The 18,025-nt window shown below is 45.7% G+C and overlaps 1 protein-coding gene across 1 annotated transcript in view; it reads left to right on the forward strand.

Annotated features, from left to right (window-relative positions):
• Positions 1–18,025, forward strand: part of agbl4 (AGBL carboxypeptidase 4) — a 306,591-nt gene that overhangs the window by 20,455 nt on the left and 268,111 nt on the right. Inside the window, exon 3 of the mRNA XM_056276567.1 lies at positions 17,218–17,342. Within this exon, the coding sequence (XP_056132542.1) occupies positions 17,218–17,342 (125 nt within the window). The remainder of the gene's footprint in view (positions 1–17,217; positions 17,343–18,025) is intronic.

An 18,025-nucleotide genomic window follows, 5' to 3' on the forward strand; every position in this document is an offset into this window, starting at 1 on the left:
TTGTGCTTGCTTGTACTGTATGTGCTCACAGTAAGTCATCCACCATGGAGCCACATTGGACTCGATTTTGTAACTGGCCTTCCACTCTCTCAAGGTAACACCGTCATACGCACCATTGTAGATCATTTTCGAAGACTGTACATTTCCTGCCCCTATCCAAATTTACCACTACTTCAGAACCTGCCGACCTCCCGGTCCACGATGTTGTTCGTCTCCACGGGATCCATCTGACATCGTCTCCGACTGGGGACCACAATTTATATCCCAGGTATGAAAGGCATTCTGTCGGGCTCTTGGAGCAACTGTGAGTCTCTCATCAGGTTACCATCCTCAGACCATTTGACAGATGGAGTGGGCCAACCAGGACCTGGGAGCTGTGCTCCATTGTGTCACAGTCCAGAACCCCTCCTCCTGGCGTAATCATCTTCCCTAGATTGAATGTGCTCACAATTCCTTGCCAAGTGCTGCCACAGGCATGTCACCCTTTGAATTCTCCCTGGGTTATCAGCTGCCTCTTTTTCCTGCTCAGGAGGATGAAATCACTGCACCGTATGTCCAGGCCCATCTTCGCTGCTGTCGCAAGGTGTGGAAGGATGCCTGCCCCACTCTTCTCCGCTCAGCTGACCACAACCAGTTCATTGCTGACCATCACTGGACTCCAGTGCTCAACTGCCAGCCAGGTCAGAAAGTTTGGCTTTCTTCCAAAAGACATCCCATTACAGACCAAACCTAGAAAAATAACACCCTGCTATATTGGACCTTATGAAATAGACTGTATCATCAAGTTAACTCCCTCCATGAAAATCATCCCACCTACCATGTCTCCTAGTTGAAAAAGGTTTGTACCAGTCCATTGTGCCCTCCAGCCATTCTCCCCCACCCACCTGGATCACTGACGACCACTCAGCCTACACTGTCCGGTGGCTGTTGGATATATGCCACCGAGGCCGTGGATACCAGTACCTGTTGGACTGGGAGGGATACAACCCAGAATAACACAGCTGGATACCCTGCCAACTCATTTTGGACCTTTCCTTCATGCGAGACTTTCATAGAGACCACCCTGGTTTGCCTGGAAGCTCTCGTTGGGGGGTACTGTCATGGTCCCGGCCATGTCTCCAGTTGTTTCCCTTTTTCCCAGTGTCTGCTGTTTTTGTCTGTCTGTGTCTGCGTGTGTATGTGATGTGGGTGTGGCTTCCTTCCTTGACACTCTCTGGCTCCCTCCTGATTTGTGGCTCATTCACTTTACCCACCCAGCCTGCATATCTTTCTTCCATCAACTCATCAATGCAACAGTATATGTACTCCGGTTTTTTATCCACTCATTGCCAGATCAGTGTTTCAACCACTTTGCTAGTCTCTTGTTCTCGGCTGCTCTGCAATTGTATATACAGAGTTATTCCTCGTGTTGTTTGCATTACCTGTGTTTACCATGTCTCCTTGTGCTTCCAGGATCACTACTCTCCAGTACCCATGACTGTCTGCCTGCCTTGCTTGCTCACTTATCCTCTGCCAGCCACACTCACTTCCTTGTCCATCTGTTCTGCTCAGCTCAGCTTTGCCATCTACCATTCAGTTCAGTCCAGCTCTGCCATCCACCATCACCTCTCTACTTTTTGCCTTGCCTGCTATTCTCATTCCCCTTTATTCCTACAGTAAAACCCTTTTACATTGCTTAGTTCCGTTGTCTGTGTCTGGGTCCGCCTCTGCAGATCATAACACCAGTTGTTAAGCTAAAATTGCAACCATCAAAAATTGTGACAAAGGTTAAGCTGTGCAAAAACTGTGAAACAGTCCAAGAGAGTTTAGTGGTAGACTCAAGGAAACCTTCAACTCCTCCCACCTCTTGGTTAAATTTAGTTATGGGTTTGGTATGTTTGAGTTCAGGTATGGGTTTGGTGTGGTTAAGTTTAAGCATGGGTTTGGTTAAGTTCAGGTGTGGGTTTGGAGTGGTTAAGTTCAGGTATGGGTTTGGTGTGGTTAGGATGAGGCATGTTTTTTTGTAGTTAAGTTTAGGTATGGGTTTGGTGTGGTTAGGTTTAGGTATGGCTTAGTGTGGGTAAGTGTAGTTATGTGTTTAGTATGGTTAGTGGCATTTGAAAGTGGGATTTAAAAAGCACAGAACAGATTATAGACAAATGTTTTCATAGCTCGTACAGAACTGCTGCTTGTGGTGTGAAACTAACCTAAAGTTATGTTCTCCTCCTCATGCAATTCTGTATCAGGGTCCACAGGTAAATTGTGGTTTGCTGAGTTATGAGCAAGCATGAGCAACTGTGATCAGCACCTGTAGTGTACACATGGCTCCAGCCATTTTCCATAGGGCTGGAACAGTAAGGGAGGAAGACATGGTTTAGTTTGATTGCATTGGGGATTTGAGCCAGTGGCAGTGACACAAATGACACCTGTTCAGTATTTATTTTACAGCATAGAGGATGCAGCACTTGCATCTCACAACTTGCGTCGTGCTTGAAAGTGTGTATTCTTATGCAGTGGAAAACCCTTATAGTGATTATAGTTATAAATAATCACTTATACTGATTATAAGTCAATTCAAATGGCTTTATTGGCATGACTTAACACTGTACATATTGCCAAATTTGTATTTGGCAATATGTACAGTGTATTTTGTATTGTAATTTCTATTCTATCCTGTGACTTATTTTTATAAGTCAGTGGATAGAATCATTTCTACAATATTTTCTGCAGTTATAAAAGAAAAATTTGGTAATTGTGATCAAACAGTCCCCTGAAAGTGATTATTTTGGGTTTGTCATACATGGGAAATAATGATATATATATGTTAAAACCAAGGTAATTCAGGAAATCTGATATTAAAACATTAAATTATGAAAAAACAAATATTCCCATAATACTGAATGCTACTCTAAAAAATCTGCCTCTGAATTCACCAGGTAGTCTAAAGTGACTTGCTTTCAATTTTAGTTATCAGTCTGTGGTATGTGGTAGTCTGTGGTCTGTCTGTGGTCTGTGGTCTGTAGTAGGGCTGCAGACTACCACATGCCTCCTCCGATACATGTGGAGTCGCCAGCCGCTTCTTTTCACCTGACAGTGAGGAGTTTCATCAGGGGGATGTAGCGCATAGGAGGATCACTCTATTCCTCCCAGCCCCCCCCCCCCCCCAATAGGTGCCCTGACTGACCAACCAGAGGAGGCGCTAGTGCAGCTACCAGGAAACATACCCAAATCTGGCTTCCTGCCCACAGATACGGCCAATTGTGTCTGTAGGGACGCCCGACCAAGTCAGAGGTAACACGGGGATTCGAACCAGCGATCCCTGTGTTGGTAGGCAATGGAATAGACTGCCACACCACCCGGACGCCTGCAGCTGATATTTTATATTTGTAACAGTATTACAAGCTGTCTTTCAGTCAATTGAATGCAGTAAAACTGAAAAGCTGTTTGTTTATATATATATATCGTATATCATTAGCAGCTGATGAGTGCGCCATGCACGAAACAGGCCTGTAATGCTATGTATTAAACTTTTTTCCAGCATCTGTATTGATATTCTGCTCCTCATTAGTTGAGCACTCTTATAACAACACCATTGACGGTTTCGGAAAAAAAACGCTATATATATATCTTATGTAGAAGAGGTGACCTGAGTGATCTGAAAGGGATTGGAGACTGCAAGGTGGTGATGGGCAGAACGTAGCTAGGCAGTATTGGATGGTGGTATGTAGGATGACTTTGGAGACCAACAAGAGGAAGCGAGTGAAGGCTGAGCCAAGGATCAAATGGTGGAAGTTGAAGAAGGAAGACTGTTGTGTGGAGTTCAGGGAGGAGTTAAGACAGGCGCTGGGTGGTAGTGAAGTGTTGCTGGATGGCTGGGCAACCACTGCAGAAATAGCAAGGGAGACAGCTAGGAAGGTACTTGGTGTGTCATCAGAACAGAGGAAGGAAGACAAGGAGACTTGGTGGTGGAACGAGGAAGTACAGCAAAGTATACAGAGGAAGAACTTGGCAAAGAACATATTGGATAGTCAGAGAGATGAAGAAAGTAGACAGGAGTACAAGAAGATGCAGCGTAAAGTGAAGAGAGAGGTGGCAAAGGCAAAGGTAAAGGCGTATGGTGAGTTGTATTAGAGGTTAGAAACTAAGGAAGGAGAAAAGGCCTTGTACCAATTGGCTAGACAGAGGAACCGAGCTGGGAAGGATGTGCAGCAAGTTAGGGTGATCAAGGATAGAGATGGAAATGTGCTGACAAGTGAGGAAAGTGTGCTGAGAAGGTGGAATGAGTACTGTGAGGGACTGATGAATGAAGAAAATGAGAGAGAGAGAAGGTTGGATGATGGGACAGTGAATCAGGAAGTGCGAAATGACAGGAGGCGGAGCTGGAGGTGGCAGAGTTGAACATGCTAAGATTTGCATTGGGAGTGACGAAGAAGGACAGGATTAGGAACGATTATATTAGAGGGACAGCTCAGGTTGGACGTTTTGGAGACAAAGCAAGAGAGGCAAGATTGAGATGGCTTGGAAATGTGTGGAGGAGAGATGACCCCTAACGGGAGCAGCTGAAAGTAGTAGTAGTAGTGTGTGTGTGTGTGTGTGTGTGTGTGTGTGTGTGTGTGTGTGTGTGTGTGTGTGTGTGTGTGTGTGTGTGTGTGTGTGTGTGTGTGTGTGTATATACACACACACACACACACACACATTTGAGATAGAGAAAGATATGATCGATAGATATATTGATCGATAGATAAATAGGTTGATTGATTGATTGAGAGATGAGAGAGAGACTGAGAGAGGGGTGAGTGAGGCAGCATAAGCCAGTTAGGCTTTCCTCTGCAAAGAGGCTGTCATGTGTAAAATCTTGTTCATAGCCAGCAATGCGTCTGGGTGGGCACACCACCAGTAGGGCTGAGCTGTTTGTTGAAAACCAATTTGTTAATGTCTGAGCTGTGCGTTATTTTTCTCTCAAGGACAAAGATTGATATTCAACATAACCTGCCAAGACACCGCTGAGGAGGGATGTGTAGAGAGAGACTCAAAGCTTGAGAGGAATTATGCACGAGGATCGCGGGACCGGAGAGAGTGTCTGTTTTCTACCCTTTCTCATCTTTTCACTGTCTGTAGTTCATTAAGCCTCAAGTACTCTGTCTGTATTGCAAAGAACAAAAACATAGATTGGCTACCTGCAGGTCTTTCTAACCCTTCACCACACTGCTTTTTAATATTGAATAAAGTCTCAGTAACTAACTTTGTTTCTATCCAGTGCATCTTCAATGATCAATGCTTCTGAGGGAGGCAGGGGGCTATGTTAGGGACATCAGTTGGCCATTTACGTTGGTTAAATACTAAGCGATAGGGGATTGATTAAAAGGCCTAGGCTACTGGCCTACTAAAGCTTTTGAATCTGGAGGTAGCTACCATAAAATTAAAACAGGGATCAATGGCGTGTCATATCCCTGCTGGCAGACAGGCTGAACATGTAATTCTCACCTGGAGTTTGGAGCCATTTCTCACGTCAGGCCCTCTGGCATCAGGCTCGATAACCTAGTCGCCCATGGCTGTTGGCTGCTTCTGCTGCCACTGCAGTATTCACTCCAAGGAATAGAAAGACAGCCATTCGTTCAGCAGCCTGTCCTGCCATCCACATGCATTTCCCTTGTTTTGGTATGGATTTCTATTTGTTTCAAGTAAATATAGGAAGTATCATTAAAATTGAAGCTTTTTTGACCGGTTATGGGCAAACTGACCCACAGCTGTGTTTGAATCTGAAATAATCTTGCGTCTTATAAGAAAAGTTATGTGTATGAAAGCATGAGCTTCCTTTGAGTCCTTCCTCCTCTCGTGAGGGGTAAGTGAGAGGGTATTTCATTAGCTTAGTGCTGCTTTGCTAACCTGGCCACACATCTCTGCTTTATGCGGCCAAAACCACACGCAGAGGGAGCTGGAGCCAGAATCCACTTCTCTCATTTGCAAAAACAAACTCCAAAGAAGCATACTTGGCTCAGAGAATGACAATACGCTGTTCTGAGTATTCTTAACTGACATCTGTCTTTCCAATGACATTTAGATACTTAATTTATTCTACACTGGGCCTAAACACAAGTGCAGCTTTGTTAAGTGGCAGAGGTGACCCCCACCCTCCCACTCCTGAACATCATCATCATCGTCGGCGGTCACTCGCAGTCGAGTATGACTGTCCTCCTTCTTGGTCCTTGTGGGTCTTCAGGTGGGTGAAGAGGCCGATCCTGGAGCCGCATATTTTGGTGCAGTGTGGGCAGGGGTGGGCGGTGGTAGGCGTGGGATTGGTTTGGGCCTTTTTGGTGGAAACTCCCTCCTTTCTGAGTCTACGCTTGTCTTCTGCAGCATGGCGGAGATCATTATTATACAGTGCAGCTCCTTCCCAGACAATTTTTCTCCAGGTCGCCCTGTTGGTTGATGTGTCCTCCCAGGTCTTAGGGTCTATGTGGCATTTTTTGATGTTCGCTTGGATGTCATCCTTATACCTTTTCTTTTGACCTCACGGGGCACGTTGTCCTGTGAGAAGCTGGGAGTATAGGACTTGTTTTGGAAGGCGAGAGTCAGGCAAACGGATGACATGGCCAGTCCATCTGAGCTGGTGTTGGGCGATGGTGGCAGTGATAGCGGGAATGTTAGCCTCCTCTAGGATTCTGGTGTTGGTGCGTCTATCTTCTCAGGTGATCTTGAGGATTTTTCAGAGGCAACTCTGATGATCTGCCTCTAGTGTCTTCATGTGCTTGCTGTATGTAGTCCAGGATTCTGATCCATACAGTAGGGTGGGCAACACTACTGCTCTGTAGACCAGAATTTTCATCCTGGCCTGGAGGTCGCGGTTTTCAAAGACCCTTTCCCTCAGTCTTGAGAAAACCCAACTGGCACAACTGAGGCGGTGGTGTATTTCCTCATCAATATTAGCTTTGGAGGATAGGAGGCTTCTGAGATATGTAAAGCGGCCCATATTTTCCAGTCTGGTTTTGTCAACATAGATAGTTGGAGGTGGAGCAGGGTTATTTGTGTTGGGTGGTGTCTGGTAGAGGATCTGGGTCTTTTTTATGTTAAGGGCCGGTCCAAGCTGCTTGTATGCCTTGGCAAAAGCACCCAGAATGCACTGTAGGTCCTCTTCTGAATGGGCCACTAGAGCATTGTCATCAGCATACTGCAGCTCCATGATTGATATGGTGGTGGTTCTGCTTTTAGCCCTGAATCTTTTGATGTTCAGGAGTTGTCTGTCGGTTCTGTACATGATTCTGACTCCTTGTGGCAGGTGTTTACCCATAAAATGGAGGATAGCGGAAATGAAAATGGAGAACAGGGTAGGAGCAATGACACAGCCCTGCTTGACTCCAGTGTGAACCATGAAGGGTTCTGTTTCATCTCCACTACCACTGAGTACTGTGTCTGACATATTGTCATGCAGTAGTCTCAGTATCTGTATGTATTTGTATGGGCAGCCAATTTTTGCCAGAACCAGCCACAGAGCCTGACAATTCACAGAGTCAAAGGCTTTGGTGAGGTCTATGAAGGCCATGTATAGTGGTTGATGTTGTTCCTGGCATTTTTTTTGTAGTTGGCGAGCAACGAAAATCATGTCCATGGTACCTCCATTTGGGCGAAATCCACTCTGAGACTCAGGGAGAATGTTTTCTGACAGGGGGAGGAGTCTGTTAGCCAAAACCTGGGCGAGAGTTTTCCCAGTGGTGGATAGGATGGAAATGCTACGGTAATTTCTGCAGTCTGCCTTGTCTCCCTTCTTAAAGATGGAGACAATGAGGGCATCACTTAATTGTACAGGGATTTCCTCCTTTTCCCATATTTTGAGGGGCAGGGCGTGGATGTGACTAAGGAGAACTGGCCTACCATCCTTCAGGATTTCTGCTGGGATGCAGTCAGGTCCAGCGGCCTTGTTGTTCTTCATTTTCCTTATGGCATCCTGCACCTCGTTTCGACTGGGTGGTGCTCCCATATTCTCGTTGATGGGTTGTTGAGGGAGTTGGTCAAGGGCCTCCATCTCAGGAGTTGTGTCCCTGTTCAGTAGCGCCTCATAATGCTCTTTCCATCTGTTGGTCATTGACTTAAGCCCAATTTATGCTCCAAATGTCAGCTAGCAGACAAATGTCTCCCAGCAGACAAAAAAGTGTCTCTCGAGTTGTTACATTTATGCTTGTCGCCATGTCGCTGTCTGTCTCCTGGTATTTATGTAAACGTTTCGCGTCACGCGCTGTGTTGTAAACAGTAGTGAGTGTTCTCTTCATGAATGAGCGTGCGTAATGTAAACAATGCTCTCAAGCAAAACCATGACAATGCTCGAACACCTCGTCCCTTCAATCCAACTATCCAATCATAGCTAAGCGACATAATGTGTGCGAGTCTGCGACATAAGAAAATGTGTCGTGTACACGACAGCCCTGGGAGACACAAAAAGTGTCTCTCATGACGTCAAAATTGTCGAGAGACATCTGTCTGCTAGCCGACATTTGGAGTATAAATTGGGCCTTATTATCTTTCAGCAGCATTAGCCCACCTTTGGAGTGAAGGGGGGCTAGGCAATGGTGGCTGGGGCCATATACTGCTCTTGGGGCATCGAAGAAACCTCTGGTATCCCCACAGTCAGCAAGCTGCTGGATCCACCACTGGTTCTTCAGTTGCCTAACCCGAGATTGAACAGCTGCCTTTGCTATGGCATGGGGTACTCTTTTAGCCTTGCAGTTGGTGTCATTTTGCCAGGCAATGATGGTTTGCCCCTTGATGTCAATGAGCTGTTGGATTTTGTTGTCATTCTCATCATACCAGTCTTGATGTTTCCACGTTTTGTTGCCAAGGGTGCTTTTGCAGGACTCCATGGTGATAGACTTAAGCAGGTCCCAGTGTTTATCAATATCTTCTGGGTAATGCTTGGGCAGAGCAGCGCTGAGAGTAGCCTGGAGCTGTTCTCGAAAAGTGGTGTAACCCAGCTGTTTGATATTGAGCTTTGGCTGGCACTGTCTTTTTTGCACCCTTCTTTTCTGCGTGAGACTGATGGACATGATGGAGCGGATGAGGCGGTGGTCTGTCCAGCAGTCATCTGCACTGGTCATCACTCTGGTGTTGAGCACATCATGGCGGTCTTTGGTGCGGACGACTATGTAATCGATGAGGTGCCAGAGCTTAGAGCGAGGATGCATCCAGAATGTTTTGAGTTTATTCTTTTGGCGGAAAAGTGTGTTGGTGATGACCAGGCTGTGTTCCGAGCACTTTGATAGCATTAATATGCCATTGGAGTTCGTGTTGCCAACTCCTTCTTTCCCTATTGTGCTTCTCCATAGATTGTGGTTTCGTCCCACCCTGGCATTGAAATTTCCAAGGAGGATTAGCTTGTCCTCCTTGGGGACTTTGGTTAAGATGTTGTCTAGGTCAGCATAGAAGGCCTCCTTCACTTCATCCTGTGCATCAAGTGTTGGAGCGTAGGCACTAACAGCAGTGGCCTTTTGACCGCCTGCAAACGTCAGGCGTATGGACATTAGGCATTCATTGATGCCCACAGGGAGTTTGGAGAGGTGGTTGATGAGCCAGTTCTTAATAGCAAAACCCGCGCCGTGGATCCTTGGCTCATCAGCAGGTTTTTCTCTCGAAAAGAAAGTGTATCTGCCTTTTTCCTCTAGCCAGTCGGGTTTCGGAGATTGCTGCAATATCGATCCGGAATCTCCTTAGCTCTCTGGTGATGATGGCAGTTCACCTTTCAGGTTGATCACTGTGTTTGTTGTCCACGAGGGTCCGCACGTTCCAGGTTTCAATGTAAGTTTGCTTCTGTTTATGTTTCTGACCACTTAGTGGTGATCCCTCTGGGTGCAGTAGCCCAGACAGGAGTTTTTGAGGCACGCTATGTTTAGGGCACCATTTCCAGCCCCTTCCCCTACTGGGGTGAGCAGAGTGGATCCTAAATAGGGCTGTTCAGTCGTGGGTGCAGCTGCCAAAAAGCTCTTTCTGCCTCAGCCCAAGAGCTTAACGACTGAATCAGACACCCACCGCCTGTGTGTCAGGCTGTGGCTAGGAGCTGCCAGACTTCACGGTCCTGCTCCCGTCACCATTTCCTGATCACCACAGGACTTTGTCTGGGATGTTGAACGGTCTGATTCCCTTTCGGGAGGACGCCTGTGCATGGAATCTTTTAATATGGGGAGGCTGGTGCACAGGCAGCCTCCACACAATCCTTGGCATAGAAAGGCTGGGATCCAGTGGCATGAAGACCAAGACAACTGGGGGCCCTTCTTTGCTGCAGCCTTCTTCCGCCTTTGTGGCCGTTGTGGTGCTCCTCACAGCCACCATCTTCCGCCAACTCCACCGTTGAGGACTTAGTTGCTATTAACCCATAGCTGGGGCAGTGGTTGAGAGATGCCAGGGCGTGTCCACACACCGGTGGGCCTGCACGCCTTTTCTGTGGGGCCCACTGCTGCTCCGAGATCCCCTACAGTTTGGCCTTGGGACAAACACTCACTCACTCCTGAACACAAAAACGCGCGCACACACACACACACACACACACACACACACACACACACACACACACACACACACACACACACACACAGAACTGGTTTAAACAAACGTCACTCGTGTTGCTGTCCATGGTCCAAAAATTCACACGCGTGCGCACACACGCCAAGTACAGGCTTTAACGGACATTATTCGTGTTGCTGTCCATGGTCCTGAAATTCCCAGTTAGCTCATCCTCAGGGCCAAAGGGCCAACGCCTTACTAATAGTCCTTTACCAGACTATAGATTTCTGTTCTTTAGAGTTTTCCTGTGAATGAATTTCAATAATGACAGACCGGTTCTCTTCATCTTCAGCCATTTAATTTTAAATTCTATTAATTGCAACGTGAATGATGTTGTGCAGTCTACTTGCAGTAACTGCATTTCTTTCTTCTTGTTTGATCTCATTGTGATTGCATTAGTGTTTTTTCATTTTTAATTTTGCATGTGGGACAAGGCAGCTTTTGTCTAATATGATAGACGTGAAGATGTTGAAGAAAAATGGTCAGCTAAAGCAAGTTTCAAGGAAATGTGACCTCTGGTATACACTCACTGGCCACTTTATTAGGTACACCTTGCTAGTACCGGGTTGGACCCCCTTTTGCCTTCAGAATTGCCTTAATCCTTCGTGGCATAGATTCAACAAGGTACTGGAAACATTCCTCAGAGAGTTTGGTCCATATTGACATGATAGCATCACGCAGTTGCTGCAGATTTGTCAGCTGCACATCCATGATGCGAATCTCCCGGTCCAGCACATCCCAAAGGTGCTCTATTGGATTGAGATCTGGTGACTGTGGAGGCCATTTGAGTACAGTGAACTCATTGTCATGTTCAAGAAACCAGTCTGAGATGATTCGAGCTTTATGACATGGCGCGTTATCCTGCTGGAAGTAGCCATCAGAAGATGGGAACACTGTGGTCATAAAGGGATGGACATGGTCAGCAACAATACTCAGGTAGGCTGTGGCGTTGACACGATGCTCAATTGGTACTAAGGGGCCCAAAGTGTGCCAAGAAAATATCCCCCACACCATTACACCCCCACCACCAGCCTGAACCGTTGATACAAGGCAGGATGGATCCATGCTTTCATGTTGTTGACGCCAAATTCTGACCCTACCATCCGAATGTCGCAGGAGAAATCGAGACTCATCAGACCAGGCAACGTTTTTCCAATCTTCTATTGTCCAATTTTGGTGAGCCTGTGCGAACTGTAGCCTCAGTTTCCTGTTCTTAGCTGACAGGAGTGGCACCTGGTGTGGTCTTCTGCTGCTGGAGCCCATCTGCCTCAAGGTTCGACGTGTTGTGCGTTCAGAGATGCTCTTCTGCATACCTCGGTTGTAATGAGTGGTTATTTGAGTTACTGTTGCCTTTCTATCAGCTCGAACCAATCTGGCCATTCTCCTCTGACCTCTGGCATCAACAAGGCATTTTCGCCCACAGAACTGCCGCTCACTGGATAATTTCTCTTTTTCGGACCATTCTCTGTAAACCCTAGAGATGGTTGTGCGTGAAAATCCCAGTAGATCAGCAGTTTCTGAAATACTCAGACCAGCCCGTCTGGCACCAACAACCATGCCACGTTCAAAGTCACTTAAATCACCTTTCTTCCCCATTCTGATGCTCGGTTTGAACTGCAGCAGATCGTCTTGACCATGTCTACATGCCTAAATGCATTGAGTTGCTGCCATGTGATTGGCTGATTAGACATTTGCATTAACGAGCAGTTGGACAGGTGTGCCTAATAAAGTGGCCGGTGAGTGTATGTATTTGGGCTAAGTTGATTCTTGCGGTGTTGTTTGCCATCCATTTGTCATATTCTGAGTCAACAACATAACTACACGCGTATAGTGTGGGGAAGACCGACGAGCTTAACAATACATATTTGTTTGTTAATTTGTGCTCCATATGAATGCCTTGCCACATTCGATCCCAGGCGAATGTGGCAAGGCATCCAGTCTATCACAGACTACAAAAGCTCCAATAGCGGTCCCACTGTCCATGATGCCTCCCTGCCAGACAAGCTAAATCATTTCTATGCCCGCTTCGACAAGGGCAATACTGACCCAGCCACCAAAATCCCCAGCCACCCAGAAAACCAGGTGCTCACTCTATCGACCACAGAGGTCAGAGAATCACTGCAGAGTGAACACGCGGAAGGCTGCCGGACCGGACGGCATACCGGGTCAGGTCCTCCGGGAATGTGCCAACCAGCTGGCTGAAGTCTTCACAGTTATATTTAATCTCTCGCTGTCCCAATCCATAGTCCTGACATGCTTTAAGACCACCTCTATCATTCCTGTCCCCAAGAAACCAACATCCACATATCTGAATGACTACCGACCCATAGCACTCACCCCCATTGCCATGAAGTGCTTTGAGAGACTGGTTCTGGCTCACATCAAAAACATTATCCCCCCCAATATTCGACCCACATCAGTTCAACTACTGTCCCAAAAGGTCTACTGAGGATGCCATTGCCACTGCCCTGCACTTTGCTCTGCCCACCTTGAACATAACAACATATACATCTGGAAACTGTTTATAGATTATAGCTCTGCCTTCAACACTATCATCCCTGCCAAACTAACCACCAAACTCCTCTCTCTTGGCCTTAACCCCTCCCTCTGTAACTGGACCCTGGAATTCCTGACCAACATACCTCAGTCTGTTAGGTTAGGTGACCACACCTCCTCCACCCTGACCCTCAGCACAGGTGCCCCTCAAGGCTGTGTTCTGAGCCCCCTCCTTTTCTCCCTTTTTACCCACGATTGCCTGCCAACTCACACTTCAAATGTTATATAGTTAAGTTTGCAGATGACACCACAGTCATTGGCTGTATCACTAACAATGACGAGACGGCCTACAGGGACGAGATTCAGCACCTCACATCATGGTGTACTACCAACAATCTTGTCCTCAGTGTGCAGAAGACGAAGGAGCTGATTTTGGACTTCAGGAAGTCTAGAAGCTGCAGCCACTCCCCCGTAAACATCAATGGGTGGAAGTGGAGCGTGTTTCCAGCTTTAAATTCCTTGGAGTCCACATCAGCGAGGAACTTTCTTGGACACCCAGGCCCTTGGCCCTTGTGAAAAAGGCCCAACAATGCCTGCATTTCCTGAGGAGGCTGAGGAGCGCCCGTCTATCCCCCAAAATTCTCACCAACTTCTGCCACTGTACCATAGAGAGCATCCTGACCAGCTGCATCTCATTGTAGTACGGCAATTGCACCTCAGTAGACCAGAAAGCTCTGCAGCGGGTCGTCAAGGCAGCCCAGCATATCACCGGTACCCAGCTCCCAGCCATAAAATACATTTTTCACAAACTCTGCCTTCGAGGGGTCTGAGCATCAGCAGAGATCCCACCCACCTCAACCATGGACTGTTCTCCCCCCTGCGCTCTGGGAGGCGCTACAGGAGCCTCAGAGCCCACACTACTAGGCTCAAAAACAGCTTCTTTCCACAAGCTGTTGCCCACCTGAACCTGGCCACCCACTGAATGTCTATAGATATTTTTAAATATTTTGTACTCTTGCTCTTTTTTAACTTGTTTTTTTTTTTAGCTTTTGGTCTTCATGTGTGTATATCTTATACTGTGTTTGCTGTGTTTGTCTGTGTATGTCTTGCACTGTTTGGTGAAGCCACAGCCCTCATTTCATTTTTAACATGTGCCTGCACAGTTTTTAATGACAATAAACTGAATTGAATTAAAGTGCTGTAGTGAAGCATAGGGACTGTTCACAATGGAGTTTTATGTATGAGATCACTGATTTTCGATCGTTTTTGCTTAAACCTTTTTTTAAAATTTTATTTATTTAACCTTTATTTAAACAGGCAAATCATTAAAACAAATTCTTATTTACAATGGCGGCCTGGCTATTAATGAATGTTGCTCTCAAGTAAACCACCAAAGGGCCTTCAGAGTGTTCACTGGATGTTATTCTCTGTCGTCCATGCTGGGCCTTGGAGGGGGGAGGGTGGCACTTTGGAGGCCATTATCAGCTTAAACAAATGTGCTGCATTTTGCGGTGTTAACTGTCTAAATGTGGAGTTGACATGTTTGTATGAGAGAGGTGATCAATGCAATGACACATCTGCCTGGAAACAGGTGCCAGTCTCCCCCTTCTGTCTGCTGTCCCTGTCAATGCAAGCTGCAGCTGGGCCTGCTCAGCCCTCAGCCCGCTCTTGGCTTTATCTGCTTTCAATGGCTCGTGATTGCACTGCCAACCAGCTCGTCCCTGTCTGCCCGCCTGCCTGCCTCTTCTCAGCCAGCAAGCCACACTGTGTACCATACGAGCTTGTTGATAAGTACGCATGATTGTTTAACAGATGTGTCTTTGACTTTTCTTTTTTTTTGCAGCTGAGTTATTTTCCTTTTTTTCTATTTGCTGCTTCTCCAAAACACTGCCAAGTGCAGCCACATGTGGTGACAGACAGAGCATCATTGTTGTGAAAAGCTTATAAAAATGTGTCAGTATATCAACTAGAGATAGCTGGGTTGTAGCTCCTTTGTTGTGGGTTCTGTCCATGTTTTTATGGGAAACATTTTAATGGCACTCTGTTCCAAATGACCATAAGTACACAGAAAAACAAAGAGGATGGATGGAATAAACAAAAAAAAGGCAGGAAGGAAAAGAGGGAGGAAAGAAAGCCTGCTCTGACACATGTGCTTGAACACATGGCGAGTGCACACATGGCACTCTAATGCATGCGCGCACACACACACGTGCGCGCACACACACACACACACACACACACACACACACACACACACACACACACACACACACACACACACACACACACACACAGAGAGAAATCTTCGATGGGTTCATGTCATTTTGACATGGTAAAGGTCATTTATCAATCTTTGCCTTCTGCATGTGAGGAGTGGAAGGATACGTGCTTGCTTTCCCTTCCTCATTCAGAGATTTTTCACACTGTTCCCACAAATTTGTCAAAACCCTACTTTTTTGATCCTGTTGGATTCCCAAATAGAGACATGAGATAGATGAGTGAGTGGCTGAATAGCTTGATGAACACATTAATTGTTACAGCTGGTGTGTACACACAGTAGCTGTAACAGCTTTAGTTATCCAGGGAGGTGGTCTGCAGACAGAGGTTCCATGCGACCCACAGTGTGATAGCATGAGACAACTCTTAGTGGATGGGGTCCTGATATAAACACAGATCAGTCTATTGCATCATAAACATCTTGCAGTTTTTGTCTCACTGCTCTGCTTGTGTTTTTATGTGTTATGCATTCATGGATTTTGTGTTTAGGCAACTACAGAAAAAAATTCTGATTTTGTCTCAAAAATTTGCAAATTTTAGACATGAATATTAGTGTTGTGGATTTCAGAGCTCTGGGCAATATGTGCAATTCTGTTGCTTACGTGGTGGCTGATGGCATTTCTGTGGGCAACATCAATGGAGCAAAGCAGAGCTGTGTGTGTGTGTGTGTGTGTGTGTGTGTGTGTGTGTGTGTGTGTGTGTGTGTGTGTGTGTGTGTGTGTGTGTGTGTGTTGGAAGCTGAATGGTAGATTAGCTCCCTCAGATGGCAGAAGGAGAGGGATCTGCTCTGACAGTGTAGTGGTTAGCCCATCTGTCTATAATTAGCAGCGTGTGTGTGTGTGTGTGTGTGTGTGTGTGTGTGTGTGTGTGTGTGTGTGTGTGTGTGTGTGTGTGTGTGTGTGTGTGTTATCTGTTGTATCTGTTTATGTGGTGCTACCTGTCACCATGTGGTCCGTTGATGGACAGAGCAGATAGGAAGAAGAGCTGGTTGGCCTTTCAGCTGCTCAGTTAAGTCCTTATGCATTACTATAAGAGACAGACAGAGGAGTGTCTCAATTTAATATTTTTAAAGAGGAAAGTTGATTTAATGGATTAGCCCTGAGTCCTTGGCTAAACACACCATTGAATTAACATGGCCAGTCAATTGATTATTTCTCTTTGGGACTAGAAGGCTAATACCTCACTTTACTTTGGCTCCAATATCTTTACTACATTACAAGATGAGTTCATTTTAAATAATGTGTACCACGTGTGTTTTGATATAATTCTGAAGATACATACACGGCTTTGCTTTAGAATGCCCGTCATGTACTTATAAAGTATTTCTTTTAGGAATTTAATTGACAAATAATTGGAACCCTGGGACACGGCTCCTGTTGGGCTCATTATAATTCCACCCATCATCTGGATCTCACTGCTTTGGGCTGTGTATAATATATCAGATATGGATAGCAGCAATAATGGTGTCTATGGGTCTGTCTGTCTCCCACGTCTTCTTTGTAAAAGCAGAACACTGACAATGACACCATGTCAACACCAATGTAGGGGCAAGGGGGGAGAGATATGCATTACATATGTTGAGAAACCAGGCAGCAAATGACTATGACAGCTGTGCAGTGTTATTGGATGGAGAACACCCAAACTGTTCCCGGAGACACATCTCATCTCATTTCAACGTGACACGACCTCTGCAGAGTGCATTGAAATGAGTGCTTGAATTTGAATAGAATGCTGTGCTGTGTAAAGGTACTGCTTGGTCTCCTATATCTGCCTAGGGGACTTTTTACTTGCTGTTTATCATCAGTGGATATCGAGAATAACACAAGAAATGATAGACTGTGATATTGTGTCTTTACGCAATCCAAGTATCCAAACAATTGGTCTTTAAAGCTAATGTGAACTGTTTTATTGGCCCTGCAGGTAACCTTGGCCGGGTCGACTACATCAACGAATTTGAGTTTGACCTTTTCATCCGGCCTGACACCTGTAACCCTCGTTTTAGAGTCTGGTTCAACTTCACCGTAGAAAATATCCGGGAGACACAGGTCAGCACCCTCAACAGGGATACATTATTTCCCACCAATTGGTATAGAAAGTTATGAGTGTCCATTTGAAACATGATTTGAACATCTCAACAAATGTTATGAGTTTCACAACAACATAGGGCTATTGACATTTCCTAGTAGCTCAGCCATATAAGTGTTTGTTATGTGTGCAAAGACTGGATGGCACCACCCTGGATACAAATCAGCCTCTGAACCTAGTTGCATGTTTTCCCCTCTCTCTCTTCACTATCCCATCTAGTTGCTGAAATTATAATCTAGAATACATATATATATATATATATATATATATATATATATATATATATATATATATATATATATCATGTCTATAGTGCAACTGTGAAATTTAACTGTCGAATAACATGTCTTTTATTAGTAATTTTATTGTTGTGTGTAATAATATCAGCACACCCATCATCATTGTGACCTAATGTCACATCCTACATTGTAAATACGAAACTAAATTCTGTGGTGCCCTATTTTCCTCCTGACACATCACAAAGCGCCTCCACTTGTGTCGATGTCACCCAGAAAGATTTGAAGCTAGTTATTTCCTTCCGATCTGGAAAGCCGGTTTTTTATTTTCTATCTCATTTATTGTCACAGCTCCAGTGCATCATTCCGCCACTAGCTGGCTCCAGGCTCTGTGATTGGCTGAGAGA

The sequence above is a fragment of the Lampris incognitus genome, chromosome 3, assembly GCF_029633865.1.
Source record: "Lampris incognitus isolate fLamInc1 chromosome 3, fLamInc1.hap2, whole genome shotgun sequence".
Taxonomy (NCBI): Eukaryota; Metazoa; Chordata; class Actinopteri; order Lampriformes; family Lampridae; genus Lampris; species Lampris incognitus.